At 36.9% G+C, this 21,896-nt stretch overlaps 1 protein-coding gene across 2 annotated transcripts in view; it reads left to right on the top strand.

The window, feature by feature from the left end:
• Nucleotides 1–16,774, top strand: part of GRB14 (growth factor receptor bound protein 14) — a 115,940-nt gene extending 99,166 nt beyond the window's left edge. For both annotated transcript variants that reach the window (XM_077756761.1, XM_077756760.1), the window contains 8 exons: nucleotides 1,220–1,330; nucleotides 1,522–1,617; nucleotides 7,987–8,067; nucleotides 12,740–12,856; nucleotides 12,946–13,018; nucleotides 13,173–13,260; nucleotides 15,169–15,262; nucleotides 16,565–16,774. In XM_077756761.1, coding sequence (XP_077612887.1) covers nucleotides 1,220–1,330; nucleotides 1,522–1,617; nucleotides 7,987–8,067; nucleotides 12,740–12,856; nucleotides 12,946–13,018; nucleotides 13,173–13,260; nucleotides 15,169–15,262; nucleotides 16,565–16,711 — 807 coding nt within the window. In that variant the 3' untranslated portion in view covers nucleotides 16,712–16,774. The remainder of the gene's footprint in view (nucleotides 1–1,219; nucleotides 1,331–1,521; nucleotides 1,618–7,986; nucleotides 8,068–12,739; nucleotides 12,857–12,945; nucleotides 13,019–13,172; nucleotides 13,261–15,168; nucleotides 15,263–16,564) is intronic.
• The last annotated feature ends 5,122 nt before the right edge of the window (nucleotides 16,775–21,896 follow it).

Raw genomic sequence — 21,896 nt, 5'->3', positions numbered from 1 at the left:
TCTCCTTCCTCTTCCCTTGTGCCAAGGGCGCAAGGCTGGGTCTCTTTTAACAGTTTTCTTTTCTGCCTTATTCTCCTATGGAGTTGGGAACTGTAGTCATTCATTAGATTAAAACGCCTAACAGTGACACACAGAGGAACAGTGACATACACAGAAACCCTCGCTCTACCAATCATCAGGGATGCAATAGCCTGCTGGTGAATGACTGGAAGTATTTTGGATTTGGATCTGAATGGATTGCTCAAACTGCTGAATGTTCGGGGTTTTCTGTCTTTTCTGTTTTGCTTTGTTTTAGAGCATTGCTTCTCAAATTTCAGTGCATATCAATTACCTGGGGTCTTGTTAAAATGCAGATTTTGATTCAGTAGGTCTGTGGTGGGGCACAGATTTTCCATTTTTAATAAGCTCCCGGGTGATGCAGATGCTGCTGATCTGGGACCACACTCCTAGCAGCAAGATTTTAAAGAACAAATGCAGTTTGGTCAGCTTGGATTATGCATTCAACCCCAGAATTAAGCACTTCTCCAAGTTATTAACCTGTCACAGAATAATATGACCCAGTGATTTCCCATGACCAGCTTTAAATCTCATGGATTTCCCAGAGAAGAAATAGCTGTTCATGATTCCACTTTGCCTTGAAAATCAGACACATTCCACTGCCAGGTAATTTCCCCGAACTCATCTGTACAGGCTCCCTTCTTTTCGTAACAGTAGTCAGGCCCCCCATTTCATTGCTTGCTGTGATGTGCGAGGCAGTACACCAGCAGGAGAGGTGATCGTTTCTGAACAAAGCAAGAAACATTCTCTCTCTCTTCTGTCTTTTCTAACTGCTGTGGAAGCTCAAACCAACCTTCTTGCCTTTGTTCAACCACCATTATTTGAAACCTGGACAAGGAAAACATTTTCAAAAGCCATCTTTGCTGTCTTCTCTCCCTGAGATTCCCAAAATGGTAGTTAAAGAGAAAACTTTTTAAATAGGAAGATAAATGTTTTGGTGTATACTGGAAGTTAAACTTATAAACAATCGGCCACTTCTCAAATCATATTGTATCAAGCTCCTGGTTCTTTATAGTAACTTAATTTTTCTTCCCCTTGTTTCCGTGACATTACTTGGAATAGCTTTTGCCAAGGTATAAATTATGCAATACAATAGAAACACAAAATAGAGTGTGCCAAAATATGTATGCACTTCAACAGTCACATATATATTTTTTTAAAGGAACCACGGCACTTGCAGTTTTTCAGCGAATTTGGCAATAGTGATATTTATGTGTCACTGGCAGGCAAAAAAAAACACGGAGCGCCGACTAACTATGGATTCTGCTTTAAGGTACAGGCTTAATATTTTGATAGATGAATAAAGCAAGCCTCAGCCTTTTAGGTAAGCTTGAGTTTCTTTTAATTTCTTTTAAAAAGAGACAGCTTTCTCTTATATATAGGAGAATTTTAGTGGCTTTTATTTCAACAGGTGTTACCTTCAAGATATGCATTAACGATAAACAATGTGCTGTGGCCTTCTAGCCTAACAAAGCGGGAGGGCCCCGAGACCTGAAAATGCTCTGTGCAGAAGAAGAGCAGAGTAGGACGTGCTGGGTGACCGCGATTAGATTGCTTAAGGTAATCTCGCTGCAGGTGTGAATTTTTATTAAATGCTGTGAGTGCCGCCAAAGTTTCAAAACCTCTGTATTTCAAAATGTGAAGACTCACTATGAGTCCATGTACCCAAAAGTATGTATTTTATTTTTTTATCTAAAAGATAAATATTTGCAGAGTACAATGGAAGAGGCTAACACATTTATCTTTTGTGTGGGGAGTAAGTATTCCATGTTTAGAAATGCTCTGAATTTTATTCTCTTAAAGAGTATTACATGTACAGCTAGTGTAACTGATTAAAACTTCTATACATGACTCAGTATGCATTTTTAACATATTGCCATCAATCCAACATTGACATATATTTTAAAATATGCCCACCAAAGTATGTTTAGTGGGATGATTTTACATTTCATTTAAGTGTTGTATATACATTGTTTTATAGTTTACTTCAAATTATTATGCAAATTTTACTATAGATATACTATGAAAACATCTACTTTGTGCCAAGTAGAGATCATAACCTAAATAAGCATAGTTTGTTAACAAGCATTTTGAAAAGAGTAGGAATGTCCTAAAGGTTATGTGGGGAAGAGAGACATAGAGTGATTTCCTTTAGAATGTATAGAAAACATATTTTATTTAAAAACTTGTATGGTAGTAAATTTAATTTAACTTCATAATTATATAAATTATCAACCATTTCCTTTTGAAGAAGGGCAGAATAAGAAGAATCAGAATTACTAGTTGTCATACTAGGTTTAGAAAAGCTTTGTTTTTTATTCTTTTTTTCTTTTTATTTGTTTTTTTATTTTTTAAGCTTTATTCTTTTATTTTATTTTTATGTTTTATTTAATTGATGTGAAATTCACATAACATAAAATTAACTGAATAAACTTTTAATTAACTATGCTAACATTATGAACATATTATTAATTGTGTACACATTAACAATATGAACAATACAGCATCTAGTTCATTCAGAATATTGTGCAATCACCATCTCTATCTAATTCCAAATTTTTGTCATCTCAAAAGGAACCTCCATACCATCCATGTCTGTGCCTGTCTCTATAGGATTTACCTATTTGGACATTTCATAGAAATGGAGTCATACAATACATGACCTTTTGTGTCTGACTCTTTTATTTAGCATACTGTATTATAGTTCATCCACCTTATAGCCTGTTCATATTCTATTCCCTTTTTTGTGGCTGAATAATATTCCTGTGTGTGTGTGTGTGTGTGTGTGTGTGTGTGTGTACAGATACATAAGTATATGTTAGACAATTTGTTTACTCATTTATCAATTAATGGATACTTGGGTTGTTTGCATCTTTTGATTATTATGAAGAGTACTGCTATGAACATGTGTGTTAATATATTTGTTTGGATACCTGTTTTCAATTTTGAGGGTATATAACGAGGAGTGAAATTGCTGGTTATATGGTAATTCTGTTCAACCTTTTGAAGAATTATCAAAATGTTTTCCACAGTGACTAACCTTTACCGCTTGCACTGTATGAGAATTCCAATTTCTCCACATCTTCACTAACACTTGTTGTTTTCCTTTTTTAAAAAATAATTATCCTAGTGGATGTGAAGTGGTATGGAAGGAAAATCATTTAAATGGCTTAAAGAAAGCTTTTGGATTAACTATGAAATTTGCTTCCTTTTGCTATTATGGCAGATAGCTACTGTAGTTAGCTCTTGTAGTATTACAAGAGATTTGTTTTTCAATAATCTACTGTTAAATGACTCTCATGGTTTTGGTTCCAACAAAGCTTAGAAGTCTTGATTCTTTGAAACCCTCATGGTAAGTAATTGCTTCTGTGTTGCTCTCATTGTCTTAAAATGTAAAAAAGAAAAAAACTTTAGGGAGTGTTGGAAACCAGCCAAAGAATTAGTGGGATGTGCATTGGAATCCCCTAAGGAGCATTCGCAAGCCCTGTGTGCCCAGCCTATACTTGGGGATTCCAATTTAGTGAGTGAATTCCTGATGTCTGCCTAATTAAGAACCAATAACCTCATCCAGTCTTCTCATTTTATAGATGAAGAGGCTTGCATTCTTTGGAATCCTTTAACCCATCACAGTTACTGTAGAGAAAATACCTTGAGGCCTCTGGTTTTCCCTTTCCTTCCATTAGAACTCTGGAAATCAGGCTAGGCTGGTAGAGGAGATGCTTTCCAACCTTATTAGTCAAGGCTTCCTCCCTTTAATTCGATCTCAAGGTCAAACACCCAACTCAGAAGCAGATGGTAAGCCCACTTCCTTTTCTTTTTTAAGCCCACTTCCTTAAAGCAGTCTTTCTGATATGCAACTGATTTTACTAGGATGCACCATTATTTTTTGCATAAGTAGAATTCTGCCAATAAAATTATGGTATGCTTTCATTACACTTATGGTTTTTATTTTCATCTAGTTATTTTATATTTTTTTAGACTTACGGAAGTCGATTTTCATCATTTACCAATTTTGTGTACATATACATTTATCTATCTATCTATCTGAAATAAATTAGGGGAGGCATCTGTAAAGCTTCTTCATATTCTAAGTCTGGTTTTCCTGAATCATTTTCTCTCTCAGAGAATGGACACCCATATTTCATACAGACTATCTAGCTCTGTGCCATCAGGAACTTCAGGGAGGAGGAGGGTCCCAGGCAGGTGCTCTGCCATACCTAGAAAGGTAGTCTTTCTAGCCAGTCGCATCCCCTTGCAAGGTTTGAAGCACATGATTTCTTGATCTCACCAAACATTTCAGACAATGATAGGTCGCTTGGTCCACAGTGAGTATAAGATGCCACAGTTAAGTTAAGGCAAACTTATGAATGTTAGAATTTAAAAAGAAATGTTTGTGTAAGCATTGATGAAATATATTAAAAAAGCTTTTTTTGATCCTTCCATATACAGAATGCTTAGCTTCTGGAAGATTTCTCCTTGCTTTTTTTTCTCATTTGATTCTTTTTAAAGCATCTTTCAAGGTACAAATGTCCACTTTAAAGATGCTTCATTGTCTTAGTTTCTATGGGTGCTGTAACAAATGACCACTTTAGTGGCTTAAAACAACACAAACTTATTATGCTACACTGTTGTCATTTAGGAAGTCTGAAATGGGTCTTTCTGGCCTAAACGTAAGGTGTTGGAGAGCCTGCATTCCCTTCCAGAGACTGAGGGAAAATCCATTTCTCATACCCTGTCCCGACTTTAGAGGCCGCCAAGATTCCTTGGCTCATGGTCCCTTTCCCTCCTATTAAAACCAACAATGTTGAGCTAAGACTTTTTCATGCTATGACTTGGTTCTCTTTTGTGCCTCTTCTTCCACTTTAGAAGGGCCCTTATGCTTATATTGGATCCACCTAGATAATCCAAAATAATCACCTAATGTCAGCATTAGCTGATTGGCACCCTTGATTTCATCTGCAACATTAATGCCTCTTTGCCGAGTAACCTGCCATATTCACAGGCTCCAGGAATTACCATGTGGACATCTATCAGGGCCATTATTATGCCTACTATATATATGTCCCGTGTGTGTGTGTGTGTGTGTGTGTGTGTGTGTGTGTGTATGTTTAATTGTGGTAAAGCTTTTCCAGATGAGGCAGAGAGGGAGACAGGCACCACTGAGAACCTTTATCCTAGAGGCAATGATAAACTACCAGTTTCAAATGGGAACGTGGCATGATCTGTTTTACACTTTAACATATCCAGAGACAGGAAGCCAGGGCTTGGCAGCACACACATATTTGAAGTAGTCTAATAGGGGAGTCAGCTGGTTTCCCCTGAGAGCTTGTCGTCAGCTGGTGCACCTGGACTTACCTGGTGTTAGAGGTATCTTTTGATTTTTCTCCTTTGGTTTGTCTGTTGTATTTCCAGTTTATCATTGGACGTCGTTGGAGGCACAGGGAGACATGAGTCTGTATCTTGACTAGACTGAAAGGGCCTCTGATTTTCTTTCCATGCTACTTACTAGATAGCGCCTCCTCCAAGAATTTGGCCTCCTATTTTTATTTCTCTTTAGCTTCTCATATACACGTGTAAACTGTTCACATGGTATCAGAGGAAGATCCTCCTGTTTGCTTTGAAGAAGTCCCGGTTATATATAGATTCATAGAAAATCTGAGAGTTGCTCATGTACAGTGGCCTAGTCACATGTTGTCCTCTTCCCTTCCCTTCAGCTAGAACTCTGCCAGCTTCTAACATATTTTGGCCACTTATCTGCCCCTCTGTAGGGCAGGGACAGGTTAAGGTGACTCATGCCCTACCTCTCGGCCAGAGTTAAATACCTACTAAAGACCAATAACACAGGAACAACTACCTAACACTACAGGTACCAGGGACAATCCATCTTTGAAGGAAACAGTCTTATGAGTAGATAGCTGGCTTTTCACTACTGATAAATAAGGAGCCACCAAGCAGCATGCATGTACCTTTGAAAGTATTGGTTAGAGGTTATTGTATATTCTCCAAAATGAACTTGACTAGGAACTAGGCTCTCTGTCTTCTTTTTACAGTTGATTTAAAGTAAATTTCATTAGGTCCCATTAATGTCAATCAAATTGTAAATTAAAAAATAATTTTTATAAGTTGGGAAATAATTGGATAAAGAAGTCAACATAGAGAATTTTAAATGAATGTGGGTTTGTATTCATGTTAAAAGAAAAATCTTGGGAACAGAGACTCTCCAAGCCGCCCTCTGATTTCTGCCTAATTACCAAATATATCCAGTTTGCTGGAATTGCTTTTAAGGAAATAGTCTTTAGTAGAGGAACAGCTCTGTTGGAATGTTTAAATGGAATTCATCCTAAGGGTGAGATTGGGTTCCAGGGTTTCTCCTCAATCTTTTATATAAGACCTATTTTCAAGTTCATTGCGGCTCTGTGAAATGGAAAGAATTGTTGAGGGTAGCCAGAAAAAAGAAAAAAGAAAAAAAGGCCTCTCTGTGCCATTGTGGTTTTGCTTTGTTTTGTTTTAAAGAAAGTGGCTTAACTCTTAGGGAAGTACCTTCTAGCTTCAGATGGTGAGCCTCCCAAGATAAATTTGGTTATGGCAGTTTATAGGCTCTTTTTTTTTTTTAAGTAGGCTTTACACCCAGTGCAGAGCCTAACACTGGCTTAAACTTAGAACCCTGAGGTCAAGAGTCAGCCGCTTAACTGATTGAGCCATCCAGGCAACCCATGGGAGTTAGCACTTTTTTCTTTTTTTAAATTTATTTACTTTTGAGAGAGAATGTGTAAGCAAAGGGAGAGGCAGAGAGAAAGGGAGGCGGAGAATCCCAAGAAGGCTCTGCACTGTCAGCTCAGAGCCCTATTGGGGGCTTGCATCCATGAACCTTATGATCATGACCCGACCCGAAATCAAGAGTTGGGTGCTTAACCAACTGAGCCACCCAGGTGTCATGGCAGTTAGCATTCTTAATGTTTTCTCAAACTAGTATTCCACTTACAGACCAGACTCTCTTTCTAGTCATGTAGCCTGGCAGCAGAGTCTTACAGTGCCACCTCCTGAAAATAAAGGTACCATAGTGGTACTTTTCTGCTGTCATTTACATTGTATTTTGTGACCCTTTGTGTGAGATCAGCCTGATTCCCACCATTTTGATTTCCCTAAATTTAAAGCCAGAAATTAAACAATGTGATAAGAGTTTTGTTACTAGAGGATGCTGCAGTGTCAAGAATCTTTTTTTTTTTTTTAATTTTTTTAACATTTATTTATTATGGAGAAACAGAGAGAGATAGAGCATGAGCATGGGAGGGACAGATAGGAAGGGAGACACAGAATCAGAAGCAGACTCCAGGCTCTGAGCTGTCAGCACAGAGCCTGATGCGAGGCTCGAACCCATGAGTGGTGAGATCATGACCTGAGCTTAAGTCGGTCACTCAACCGACTGAGCCGCCCAGGCGCCCCAAGAATCCTTAACATAGGGCCAAATTTATGGAATTGCCAGGGAGACGATATAATTTGTCAATCATTTATTAAAGAGTTATGATGAATTTTACCCTATTTTGCTTAAGATGCATGTAAGGTTTTCGGAGTCTTTGTTCCATAAAGTCTGGCATCCTTTCCAAGTGAGCTGTCTTATCACTAGGTGATATACCACTTCAATGCTTCCGGTGCTATGGGTGCTAAGAATAATGACTAAGAATGTCAATTTCAGATCTTTATACTGGTGAGCTAGACCTTAAGTGTGGGTTCTAGTAAAAAACACTCATCTTTTTATCTTTTTTATCATTGTAGGGCACTTACCTTTCAAAATTATTGCTTTACTATTTGTTTTAAGGAAAGCTTATAATTTTTATTTTTTATATTGATGATTTATAATTAACATATTGATTTTTCATCAATTGCCTGTATAGTAAAACTGATGGGAATGTGTTTTTATTTGTTCTGCAGTATGGCATGCAGCTGTACCAGAATTACATGCATCCATATCAAGGTAGAAGTGGCTGCAGTTCTCAGAGTATATCACCCATGGTAAGGACCATATTTATTAATCTATATATTTTATATCTACATTCTCTTCCCTTACAATTATATTACATTATAAATATACACTACAGTACACTTAACACTCTTTCCTTTTGGTTAAGTAAAGTAACTCTGACACCGTCCAGCATAATGTTATATTGAATTATTTCTTCTTGGATTTCACACAATTGCAGCCTATGTAATCAAATCACAGCAGCTGAGTACCACAAAGCAGTCAATTAAAATAGATAATGTTATATTAAAATTGAAAGAGTTATGTGAGTCATTCTGTGTCATTATAACATTTGGGGATTACATTTTAATATGATTTATAGAATATTTTCCTTGGAACTATAGATGTTTCCTTAATTATTGTTTTTTATGGTGGGTTTATTTATTTACTTTAATATTAACTCTGGAATTGTCGCAACCTAGTATATAGATGCCAGTGGTTTGGAATTTTAGAAGATGAAGTAGACACAGGTGAGCTCCTTTGCCATTCTGGCTTTCTAACAATAAAAATTGTTAAGGTCTGCTCTTCAGGAAACCCAGAAACTGCTAGCCACAGTGTAGATCTTGCATTACATGAAGTCTAGCACTGCCATTCAGATTTATGCTAAATGCAACTTGAATATTTACTTGCAGATACACCCAGACACATCTTTTCCCTTCTTTAGAACCAAATTTTAATTTACTGTGCATTCACATGAGAAATTTATTTCTGAACTTAAAAGTTTATGTTCCACTATTTTTGCTCTTGCTCCTTAATATTGAGTGTATTAGGAATTCGGGTGTATGTGCCTGTGTTACAAATCAGCTAACATGCTGCATTTCCACTTAGGTTAAAAATCTGTTCCTCATGCCTGTGACCAAAGAAGGCACATTTCCCCACACGTAATGTAGCCGGCAAAATGCTCAGTTCTAGGAATGAGGCATGAAATAATGTTGATTACTAAGTCTGATAGACTAATATGGAAAAAAAACTCCTATCTGTGGTTACATTGCTTTATGTTATGGAAGAGTAACTTTTCATCTTTGTATCAGGTCCCTTTTAAGCCCTAAAATAAGAAACTAAGGAGTGTAATGAATTTTTATAAAAGCAATTGCTTTGAGTATTTTTATAGTTTGTCAACTTACCTTCATCTTTCAATCCACATATATAGAAAGAATAATGGATTTTATGATCTTAATCCTTTTCTAAGTCCTTCTAAATTTCTTTCGGAATCTAAAGTTTTTAGGATAAGCATGTTAATAGCAGCCATGCATTTGAAGGCAGTTGCTTAGTGTCCTGTTAATCACAGGGAAAAATTGTCCTAAACAAAGCATTTTCTAGTCTTATCACGGTCTTTCGCATTATAAGCAGGATATTACTCTTGCCTCTGTCCATTGAAAGTGGGTATGTTGCTGATTCATATGTACATGACAGCTTGGTTAGTATAACTTTGCTTATTCAACACAATGGATAGGAAAAGACACTTCTTGAGTGAATCTGGTTGGAAATAGGGATTTTGTAGGAGGCCTGTGTAGTGAAGACCTATCTGTCCTGTATGGCAGTTATCAAGATCAGACAGAATAGCACTTAAGAATTATACCTCTACTTAAGAATTATATCTCTAACTTACATAAAGGAAACTGAGATGTTTTGGGAGGTATTTGTGTTTACTTTAACATCTATACAGAATCCCACCTTTCTAGGTTATCATGGAAAATCAGTGACCTCTATAATGACTGTCGGTACCCCTCGCCTGCCTCTGTTGGTTTTCACCCAGGCACTGTCTTCAGTGAGCAACACTGAAAACTGAGTATAGTTATATTTTTAAAGGAACACTATTCTTAACTTCTCCACGGATACATTTTGAGAAGGGAAATAAGAAAAAAAAATTTGCTCATGCCATAATGAACATCATAGCTATATATAGCACATAATAGCCACCCCTATCAACCTTTGAAATGAGCATCAGCAGCAGATAATTCAGGGAGCCAAATATATTTGGTCCTTTTCAGCACAGACAAAGGATTCATTTAAGGGACGATCTGTTAGTATGGCCCTGACTGGAGAGATTAGATAGGGAAAACTAGTGTCTACTCAAGTCTTTATTATCCCTCACTCTTGACACTGAGCTAGACATTGAAAAGTGAGTACCACCCTGTGGTAGGTACGTAAATGACCCTAGAAAGAGCCTATTTGTCACTGCTTTTATGTTGAGCTGCCTGTGTGACCTTGGTTGAGTCACTGGTGTCCTGCAGTGTAAAATGGGGGTGGGGGGGGGCAGTTGCATAATTTCAGGAATTGGTTGCATTTCTGATGTCCTTTGAGTCTGTATGAAGCAAAGGAGAGAACGGTATCAGGGAATTCTGTGCTCTCTTGCTAAGGATGCTGCTGCAGGCTTATCAGCATCTTTCAAGTGGGGTGACAGAGTGTGTGTCTACTAGTTGGCACCTACCTATACTCCCTGAAAAACATTTTATATCCCAGGATCACTAGGAGTGACTGGATCTGATCTCAGAGTGTGGCCTGAATAATCCAAGGTGTACCCAGGCCTCTTCTTTCTTGAAAAAAGAGGTATGTCATTAAAATCATGGACCCTTTTTCAGGGCTTGCCCTGTATTCCACCAGAAGAAAGAGCTAGAAAAAGGGACACATATTTGAGAAATACTCTGATTCTGAATGTTATCAACATTGCTTTCTTATGTGAAAGAAATTGAGCTGAAAATGACCTTTTGAGTTCAAGTCAGATTCTGCTTCACTTCTATTTCTTTGTCCACCAAAGGTAAACTATTAATTTTTCATCCACCACCTGCTATTCAGTAGAACACATTTGCTATATTCCTGTTTTTTCTCTAGTGTAGTTAATGTAGCAAATGAAAATATTTATTTGTATTTTAGACTCCCTACTAAGGTCAAGTAATTACAGAACATGGGATCTTGTTTTATGTTCCATCCTATCATAGGCAAAAAAAAAAAAAAAGAAGAAGAAGAAGAAGAAAAGAAAGTAAAAGAACAAGAACAGCTGTTATGTTTATTTTTCTTGACTAACAGCATTTTTATGTTATCAGGACCTTGTGATTACAGAGCCCATCTTGGCACGTAAGGTAGAGATATTATAAGGATAAGGCTATCATTATGATTGAGCTTAGTTACTCTGTGGTTTGGGCAGGTGGAGGCTTTTCATTAATGTCGGCAGAGCAGAAGTATATCCGACTGGTCTACAGCCCGGCACAGAAGATCACGGGGTGAGAAGGGCAAAGTAAGGTGTGACAGCAGATAGAGATTACAGAGACAGCATCTGTCTGGAAAGAGCAGCTGTCAGTTACAAAGGCTCCTGTAACAAACGAAAGATTGCATGCCGGATCTCTAGAAATAAAGATGAACCGTAATAAGGTTGTGGGCCACTACAGCAGGGTTGGAAGAGGAAATAGCAAATGCTAATGAAGTGAGATGTATAGTGTGGCGATAAGTGAGCCCCTCAATGTTTTGTGTGGACAGGGTTTTCTTGCAAGCATACATTTGACTTCTGTCTTTTAGATGAAGCCAGGAAGGTCTGAATCCATGTGCAGTTATAAAACGATCTTACACCACAAGTCTCCAGAGGCACACCGGCTCTTCCTTTACCATTAGAACTCCATTTTTTGTTTCACTCCACTGTTAACGAGGGGGAGTCAGTGTTAAACATTGTCCATGCTATTCTTGAATGTTTTTCCCCCCTTGGGAAAGTTTGAATTCTTAACAAACTGATGGAGACTCTGGAGATTTGATCATTGCATTTTGTTAGGATGCATGACTGGGATGGCTCACTTTTTTAAAAGCTGGGTGCAGAGTAGAGCCCTAAACAAACAAAAAAATAGAAATAAAGTCCAGGTTTGGGATATTTTATTTTCACCTTCAGAGAATACGGAAACAAAAAGTAATGGCAAGAGGAAGACTTTATTATTCATTTACATTATGTTTTTTCGAAGATGTCTTCCTTTCACATCAGTTCTTCTTGTTTTTCTATGTTAATCCTCACAAGATGGAAAGAATGTTCATACATTCAGTCATAGAAAATTTAATATGGAATTACTGGGGTCATTATTTCACTAAATTTTATTTTCTAAGTGAGATAAACATGGATGTGATATGCTTATAAAATACATATTGTATTTTGTTCCATTATAAAATATGAGTACTATTTCTTTCTCAAGAAGTGATGTAAGTCAATCTAAGTTATACCTTTTGTCTACCTTGAACCTTTTAAGACAGCTGTTTTATCAGCAGATAGAGTTGATATGTAAATCTCTATCTCTAATGAGATTAATTCAAAAGTGGTGGGTCTTTTAGCCACAGGAAGAGTTACTCCTTTCTAAATTGATGTTCTCAGAGAATATCAAGAAACAGGGTTTTACCAGAGAATTTGCCAGAGAATATGAAGAGATAAGTTTCTGTTAAGAGAAAGATATGCTAAATTTGAAAGCTTTTAATCTTTTTACTCACCATTTAATTCAGTGACCTTAACAAATAACTATGTAATTTATTTAACCAAAATATTTTATAGCACCATTTTATCTTAAATATGTACTTTTAACTTCTTAATTTCCTGCCAGCCACCTTTGGATTCACATTCTAGAGTGGAAACGAATTGCCAGCAAAACACTGAAAGATAAAGATATTTTAATGGTAAAAAAATGTGTTTTTTCCCAGAGAAGTATATCAGAAAATTCTCTAGTAGCAATGGACTTCTCAGGCCAGAAAAGCAGAGTTATAGAAAATCCCACGGAAGCCCTTTCAGTCGCTGTTGAAGAAGGACTCGCTTGGAGGGTACAAATAGCTTCACATTCTTCAAAATATTTATGATTTGTGTTTGTCTCACCCGAAAAGTGAAATTTGTTTTCCCTTTCCTTGTGCAGAAAAAAGGATGTTTACGCCTGGCCACCCATGGTAGCCCAACCGCCTCTTCCCAGAGCTCTGCCACAAACATGGGTATGTCAGTGCCTGTTCACTGGGACTGAATGGCTGGATGGAAGTGCATGTGGGTGAGGGGACTGAGTGGCTGTGGTGGAAAGTGTATGTAATTAAATTGTGAGGATTTCAAACAGAGCTCTGTACCTTCCCCTACCCCATTGTATTTCTTCAGCCATCCACCGGTCGCAGCCATGGTTTCACCACAAAATTTCTAGGGATGAAGCCCAGCGATTGATTATTCAGCAAGGACTTGTGGATGGGTAGGTTTGATTTAGAGCAGTAGTGACTGTGATCATTCTTATGATTGGTAATTATTAGTTAATACACATAGTTTTGACTTGAGCGTATGATAAAACAGAAGTGACTCTGTGCTCTAGGGTAGTTACTGTTGTGTCAGAGCAATATCTATACAAAACCTATTATGCCATGTGTGCTTATATTTGTGCATAAATGAATAGATAACTAAGTAGTATTCTCTACTAGGTAACTAATGATGACTAATATTACCCATTCTGTGTAAACACCTGTATCTCAGCTAAAACCAGACTTGCTCTGAGGGGTCAACATTCTGATTTGACCATATAATTGGATTCCAAAGTATGGTTTGTGTCATGACATTATCCTACATGTTATATATATTTTTAAGTTTAATGCAGAGTATATTAGCTGTTTTTTGTATATTTTGGCTGCTTGTTTTATTTTTTTCTCTCTGTTTACATTCCTATTTTCTCTAAGTTTTAACAGCTTAAAGTAGTGTAAACCTATGAAAAGAGTACTTCTTAAGTGTTTCTCATGTCATCTTTTAGTGGGGTACCATGGAAGATATAAGAGAAATGTAAATTGTATTATGAAATATTTACAAGCTAAGAATTATCTTTTTCTCCAATTACTCAGTATTTCAAATACTTCCTGTAATGCTGGCAAAATTCCCTTTTTAAATGCAATACAAATCAAGGAGGTTGTATTGAGGTTTGGACGAGAAATGAAACCAGCATCAATTTTAACAAGTGGTTGATGGGGTCTTTTATCTTCAAGGGTTGGCTTAAGATGATGACAAGATTTCAAGGTGATTTAATACTGACATTTGGATAAAAATGCATCTTCACATGGAAGATTATTAATAGCAAGTCAGCATTTCACTGGACTCTAAATAAGAGAAGATTTTAATATACTTCTCTATGTGGAGCACAGTCTTTTTAGATATAAATTTGAGCAATCAGCAGAATTACAATCCGATGAGACGAAGAAATAATTCACAAAGAATCATTAAACTGTTTGAAGGATTATAATTTCCCTACTTTCAGAGCCTAGTTTTTATAAATTTTATGAAATAAATGCATAAAGAATGATACTATATATTTTTTAAAATTTTTAATAAAACACTGGGTGGGGGGTACATCCTTTTGAAAGATGTGATGATGCCAGGCAGTCCACTAGATGGTAGCGGTGATCCGCTCGGGAATGGGGAAAGAATTACAGCTTGATTTGCCAGTGAAACTCCCTTTTGTCCCATCTCTCAGTGATGTAATGTCGGAATCTCACACAGTACAAATGGAATGGATAATCTCATCAGACATCTGTGATGGCTCAAATTCGGCTGCCTCTTTGCCCAGGCCCAACGAGATTAGTATTGGAGTCACCAGTGGGGATTGTTTGCACAATCTGTTTGCCAACAATTAACACAAAGCTGGTTTTGCACAGTATCACCAGTAAATAAGAATCCATGCCTGGCAGCATTTGCTCTTAGGCCATCAGGCCGTGTCTTGTTTTTCTATCCTGACATTATAGAGGCTTTTCTGCTGCATTCTTCATGATTAAAGTATATGTTGTTTGGATGTTTCTCTTACTTGAAACATTTTGCTCAAACATTTAGTAAATGATTTCAGGATTGATTTTCTGGAATATATTCATTTCTCACTTTCTGTTGTATATGTAATAGCAGGAACCAGAATTCAAAGAAGAAAGAGGATCATTGTTGAAGAGGGGTTCAAAATGATTTCAATCTAAATAATTTTCTCTTTTCAGGGACTAACATAACCCATAAGTTAAAGTACTAATACGCTAATGCCCCATTCTCTGCACAGATGTGTTATGTGTGAATACTATATTTTTTTATGGAATACATGAGTAAAGTGGAAACATAATGAAATTCCTTCTCTCTCTTTTAGAGTTTTCTTGGTACGGGATAGTCAGAGTAACCCCAAAACTTTCGTACTGTCAATGAGTCATGGACAAAAAATAAAGCATTTTCAAATTATACCAGTAAGTAATTTGTGATTTCACATTTGTATATTAGAGATGATCTTAATGCATAAGCTTTTGGAAACTTTGGTTTTCTTTGGCTCTTTTATTAAATATAACCGGGGAGCTTGTGCTTTGACTAGACTTAAGTTTGGCAGAAATGGTTTTATGAGCCTGAATTAATATAAGAAATACAGGAATTGTAAAAATTAAATTTCCCTTTTTCCATGAAATATGATTTACCAATATTGCATGGACCCCATGCCACCTATTGTTAAAAGGCCACTAAAGATCCTTTCTGAATTGTACTAGTGGTTCTTTAAAAAACCATTATTTTTAAACCCTTTCCCCTTTCTTATCTCAAACATGGGGGTTTTTTTTGCTACTGTTTTGTTTTTGTAGCTCTGCTTTGAGTCATTATGGCTAGTACACAGGTGCTGCAGAACTGGTGAACCTTTAAACTATTCTAAGCACATTTAAAAATTTTCTGTAATTCTGCTTCTGGGTAGCACACTTTGCTTTAGGATTTTTGTTGCTTCTATTGATGGTGTGTGTGTGTGTGTGTGTGTGTGTGTGTGTGTGTTTGCATGTGTATACGCATGTGATTTATATGTTAGAAGCAGGTAGTGTGCAATAGAGATTCAGTCTACTTTCAGGAACGTTTTACATAAGATTGCTAAGTTGCTAGTGTTCCCTTTTGAATGGCCTCTTTTTGGAATTATCCAAATTCCATATGAAGTATCTTCCCAACTTTATTGTCCTTGGGTGAGTATGAATTGTTTGATGTCACAAGACTTAACTGCCAACAAAGAAGATGATGGTGAAGGAGAAGCAGCAGCAGCAGCAGCAGCAATCATTCCATTCACATGTTTGATTGCTTCAGAATCAGTTTACTGGTAGAAACTATATGAATATTTGTTTCTAGTAGACTAGATGAGGCTGTTAGGTAGACAACATTCAGATATGAAAATTAGTTTCTGTCAATGGGAGCATTAAAATCTTGTGTTTACTTTTGCACTGAATAGTGCAGATTTCTCACTATTGATTCACAATAGTCAGGCTATTCTAACTACAGAATGTTAGGAGAATTTGAGGTAGAGAAAGTAGTGCAGCCACAACTGCGGATCCTAGGATTAGATGACATTCTTCTAAATACAAGTGAAGCTACAAACAAGAAGTCAACGCATCATAACATTCTTTTCATTAGCCTTTAGTTTCATCCACTTGTGCATTTTAGTATATAAAGACACAGTATGCAGTACGATAGGATTGCCCTGTGGGTATCTCTTCCTTATTACCAGTTTGCTGTTTTCCCTCCTGTAGGTGGAAGACGATGGTGAATTGTTCCACACTCTGGATGACGGCCACACGAGATTTACAGATCTAATCCAGCTGGTGGAGTTCTATCAACTCAATAAGGGTGTTCTTCCTTGCAAGTTGAAACATTATTGTGCTAGGATTGCTCTTTAGCCAAACCAGAAGTGACTTGTTAAACTGTTGAAGAAAAAGGACTCATGACAAAAAAAAACAAAAGGAAAGAAAAAGAAAGAAAGAAAAGAAAGAAAGACCATAAACAAGGGAGAAAACGTTGCCATGGTGAAAAGAATCTATTTCACCTTCAAGTTACAAAAAATAGCTTGCGCATTGCAGATAAGCAAAGATTTGGATTGGCATTACGTTCATCATCTAAAATTCATTAGTTAAAATTAAACCTCAGAAAAAATGATTTGGTGTGTTCTTGTGTGATTTTACATAACTATAGTATTTTCGTCAAATATGCATATTTTAAACATCTTTCTGTCCTCATTTACTAGCGTTACATTTGAATTCTTAAACACAAAGTATGAAAAAACTGGGGAGGGAGTTCAGAATGAATTATTTGCAGACTGAATTTCAATTACACTACTTTTTTTTTGACTTAAGAAGAATGATAAAATCTTGAGCTATCAATTGAAAAAAGCTACCCACAACTTTTTAATAAAACTAAAAAGTATTTTGAATTACATATTTTCTGAGTTTATTGTAAGCTTAAAATCAAGTCATATTTTCAAGTATCGGCATAAAATTATCTTGAAACACGTTGACTTTTAGGATGACTTTTATTAAGTTATTAAATTATTAACTATCCTATAATAATTACACTGGTGTTGTACCTGTTAGTAGCACATTACTGATTGTGTTTTATTTCATTCACTTAAAGACTAACTGGAGGTATCTTTTTAAAGAAAAATGATCAGGATGTGGAAGGGATTCATGTAATTAGCACATGCCTTTGTGACCTGTCAGCAAATTGGGTGAGATCAAAGATTCAAAATCTATAAAGATCCTACTAGACAAATTCATGCTCTTCTCTTTGTCTACTCCCTTTTCAATTGGCAACATCCATATGGAAACCAAAGACTTTGGAAACTTGAAATACTCACCTCCATTATCACCTCTCTGAGGCCATCTGGGAAGTTTTTGTTGGGATTTTGTGATTCTTTTTTCCCCACTTTTGGTGGACAGCTATTCATTTTTCAAGAAAAGAAAAGAAAAGAAAAGAAAAACACCAAATTAAAATTATTCAAAATACACAATTTCTTCTAATTGATCCTATAACAACACTGTAAGAAAGTTAGGATGATTTTTTTAAAAAAAACATTTCAAAAATGCATACTTTGATTTTAAATATAGGCTATATATTTTTGGCAACAAAGCATCTGAAGACATGAAATGGTAATAAACCAATTATTACTGAAAAAAATACTGGAATATAAAAAATATTAAGTTTACTTTCAGCCAAGTCAAGCCTAATTCTTAAAGCCCTGAAACTTAGAACATGAATCTGACGTTATAAAATATCCATCTGGTGTCCACAGGGCTTAGAAGACACACAGGACCTCTACATGGAAGAGCAAGAGGCAACACCCTGGCCCTTTCAACCTTTCAAAAGAGCCTTCTGTATTTCTGATTTATATCCAATTTATAAAAATAGTTTGTGTTTTGAATTAAAATGCATTTTCTCATTTTGCACCCAGTTTAAATTGACAGTATCAGAGAATGTCCTATTTTAAAGACTAGACTCTCAGAAATTGACCAATCTATGCTTGTCATTGTTATTTGTGTCTTGGACTTCATTTATAATCTAAATTTATTATTGTGGAGCCCAGATGTTGAATGTAATTCCTTACTTTGATCTTAAAGCATGAGTCCAGAAAAATTACTGAGGAAAGGTAGACACGATCCTTCCTGACTCCTTCTGATAAATAGGGTTTTAATATGTACGTTTGTGTGTACATGTGTGTTAATCTAACATGAAATTAAATCCAAATATATCAGACACATTCAGAGGTAGTACAGCGTTGAATGGATTTCCAAGAAAAATGTGAATTATCTCTGGATTATTTTTCATTTGATTCAGCCATATTTTACTATCTTATACCAATTTGGATAAGGATTAGGACAAATCAGCTCTATTTTCTTCATTTTTCTTTTCATATGTTAGAATGAGTATGCTTCACTCTCCTAGAAAGAAACTCTGCAGACCGTCTGGTCGGTGTTGTTTTTATTTTCTCTTATGGAAGAATTAAGTAATTATTTTGAAACATTCAGGAAACTCAATGAAACAAGATAAAAAATTATTATGAGTATTTCTGAGAAAAATTGGTCTTTTCATGTGTTTAATGATGTATTCCCTGACTGATCAAGTGTATTAGATGGAGATTTTTGTGTTAACTTTACTAGAGTAGTCAACATCATTTATTCACTGTCCTATATGGTCTCTGACTTTTGATCACCAGCAATGCCAATTCTGCATGTAGTTGTACTATGATAATGACATTAGACTATCCCCTGGATTATGGCTTCTCTGAAAAGGAAAGTTTGTCCTTGGTAGTGGTTACAATTTGGTGGTTCAAGCTGGCTCCTCTGTTGAGAAAGCTGTCTTCTCTGTTACCAGGCATTATTAAGTTTTCCTATGCCTTGGATCCATCTAGCGGCCTGATGAAATGTATGGACCCCCTTCACAGAATGTCTTTTAATGCATAAAATAAAAAAGTAGAATTTCAAAGCAAACTAATTTTGGAAACATGGCTACAATTTTGTATGTTCCCCAGTTGGAAATGCTGTAGTATGACCTACTGGGTCTCCTGGCTTTGTTGACTTGTGCCTGTGGAAGGCCTCCATGAGGACTTCTGTCTTGTATTCCCTAGAGAACACAGTAGGTGATTCTCAGTCAGTGTTACCCACTCAGGGAGGGCACAGAATAGTTTGCTTGCAATGCAGGGTTGTTGTAAAACTTACTGAATGTTAAATCAGACTGTCATACCTGCCCTGGGTAGGATGGATCATCTGCTGCCAGATTTGCTCCCAGATTTTTGCTGTCTGTGACATTAGGCATGCTTGAAACCTAGGCACGGTAGGTGTTATCTTTAATCACATATACCATAGGCCACAAGTTGAGCTGTGAACCAGAGAAAAGCAAGACTTTTGACTGAGCACGTAACTATACTCACCCCAAAGTTCATGGCACAGATCCCCCACCTGGAGAAAGGGCATCCAAACAAGTTTCTAACCAGCATCAGTATTTGTTTCTGCAGTTGGAGTTTCAGGTGGCTAGCTCTTTCCAAGTAAATTCTCTTTGTAATTATAAAACATTCACCACTTTTTAAAGTTTATATTTTTTGAGATGGCTAGCAAGGAAGGGGCGAAAGAGGGAGAGAGAGAGAGAGAGAGAGAGAGAATGTTTGGCTCCATGCTGTCAGCACAGAGCTAGACACAGGACTAGATCCCACCAACCGTGAGATCATGACTCCAACTGAAACCAAGAGTCAGATACTTAACTGACGGAGCCACCCAGTTCCCTGCAAACATTCACCACTTCTTAATTCAGTCCCACATAATACACAAGGCATTAAAAACTAGAGTTAAGAGTATAGCCATGAAGTAATGCTTTTTGAATTTGAATTTGAATTCTAGCTATGTAGCTATGTAGCCTTGGTCAAATCAGTTTCTTCAGTTCTATAGAAGGGATCATCGTCATCACTGTCACTACTTCTTAAGTTGTTGGGTTGGTTAAATGAAATCATTCATGTAAAGTGCATAGCTACCCAATTCTTCCTAGAATCTTGGTATGTTTTTGTATTACATTAACAATTGTTCCTTTAGGTACTCCATCTCCCTGAAGTATTGTCCTTTCCACCACTGAGTGCCTTTGCTATGATACCACTTAATTGTTCTTCCAGCCAAGAATGCACATTATACATATATTATACAGTGTGCCTCTACCCCAGTTTTAGTCCTTTATGTGAGACTTCATTAATGGAAGTACCCATGGTTACAGTACCATTGGGCAGGGGGGGAGAAGTGACCAGTCCATCCACAGGGACTCTGTGGGCTGTCCCTACCTGCACCAGAACTCACAGATTCCCATGCTTTCTTCCACTTGGCTGATTAACAGTATAAAGTGATATTCCATCTCTCGTCTCACAAGTGAAAGTGTTGGATAGGATGAGGATGGGAAGTATAGAAGGTTGAACACTGGCTCTAGAGAGCCTGCCTGGACAACACAGGAAATGGGCTATGCACAGCTGAGTGGAGGAAGATGAAAAGACTCCCTGGTCATTGGTGCATCTCTGAGAGATTAATAAAGTTTCACTGAATGGATGTGATCCTACTTGTACACCCATGGATTCTGCTGCCCTCAGCTCTTCATGTTAGCAATCTGATTAAAAGCTGAAAACAATGTTCTTACCTTGTGTGCTTGTCAAGTTCACTTCAGCATGTATTGAGTGCCTATTATGTGAAAGATACTTTTGAGATGCAAAATTGAGTAGGGTATTGATAGACAAGCATCTGTCCTAGAAGCCAGGCTGCATAAGTATTATACTGTTAATACAGTGGGAGAGAGACATTGGTTATACTTGCTGAAAGATGGGAGGAGTCAGGTGGGCCCTGAGGCCATAGGAGTTAACATTGACAAACCTTGGAGAAAGGAGTATGTCGTGCTGTCAAAGGGGGAATGGCTATGCCAGGAAGCATGAGATTCAATTTAAGAGTTTTTCTTTTTCTCTTTTCTTAAGATTTTATTGTTATGTAATCTCTACACCCAAAGTGGAGCTCAAACTTACCAATCCGAGTTCAAAAGTCACATGTTCTACCAACTGAGCCAGACACCTCTGAATTTAAAATTTTTTCAGCAAACGATAGCTTCATTGTAACTGAAGTATACACGGTATTGTGATCGAGAGGGAAGTCATGGCAAATAGGACTAGAAAGGCAAAGTCCTATGGCATTAGGGAGAGCTTCCATGCTCCGCAAGGTGGTTTACATTTTAGTTATGGAAAGGTATAGTCAGGTACCTCAGTGTATCACTCTATGAAATTTTTACCTGGTTGAAATCAGGAAGGGGCCTCATTCATCCTTTTACTTTGCCTTGCATTTTGGAAATTCCCAGAAACGTTTATTAAATAAATGAATAATTAGAGGATAGAAGTATCCCGATGATGTCTGGATTAAAGGAGCAGTTGTGTTTAGCACAGCTTAGATGACTAAACTGGAACAGGGTACCAAAGAATGATGACCCTTTGCAATGATCTTGGCAGGAATCAAGAAAGCCTACTCGAGAGTCATGGTTACGAAAAAAATTATTTTCTGGAGGAGGAATCCTCAGTGATGT

This window comes from Crocuta crocuta, unplaced genomic scaffold, assembly GCF_008692635.1.
Source record: "Crocuta crocuta isolate KB4526 unplaced genomic scaffold, BGI_CrCroc_1.0 scaffold359, whole genome shotgun sequence".
NCBI classification, from domain to species: Eukaryota; Metazoa; Chordata; class Mammalia; order Carnivora; family Hyaenidae; genus Crocuta; species Crocuta crocuta.
This window is presented reverse-complemented; position numbering and strand designations above follow the sequence as displayed.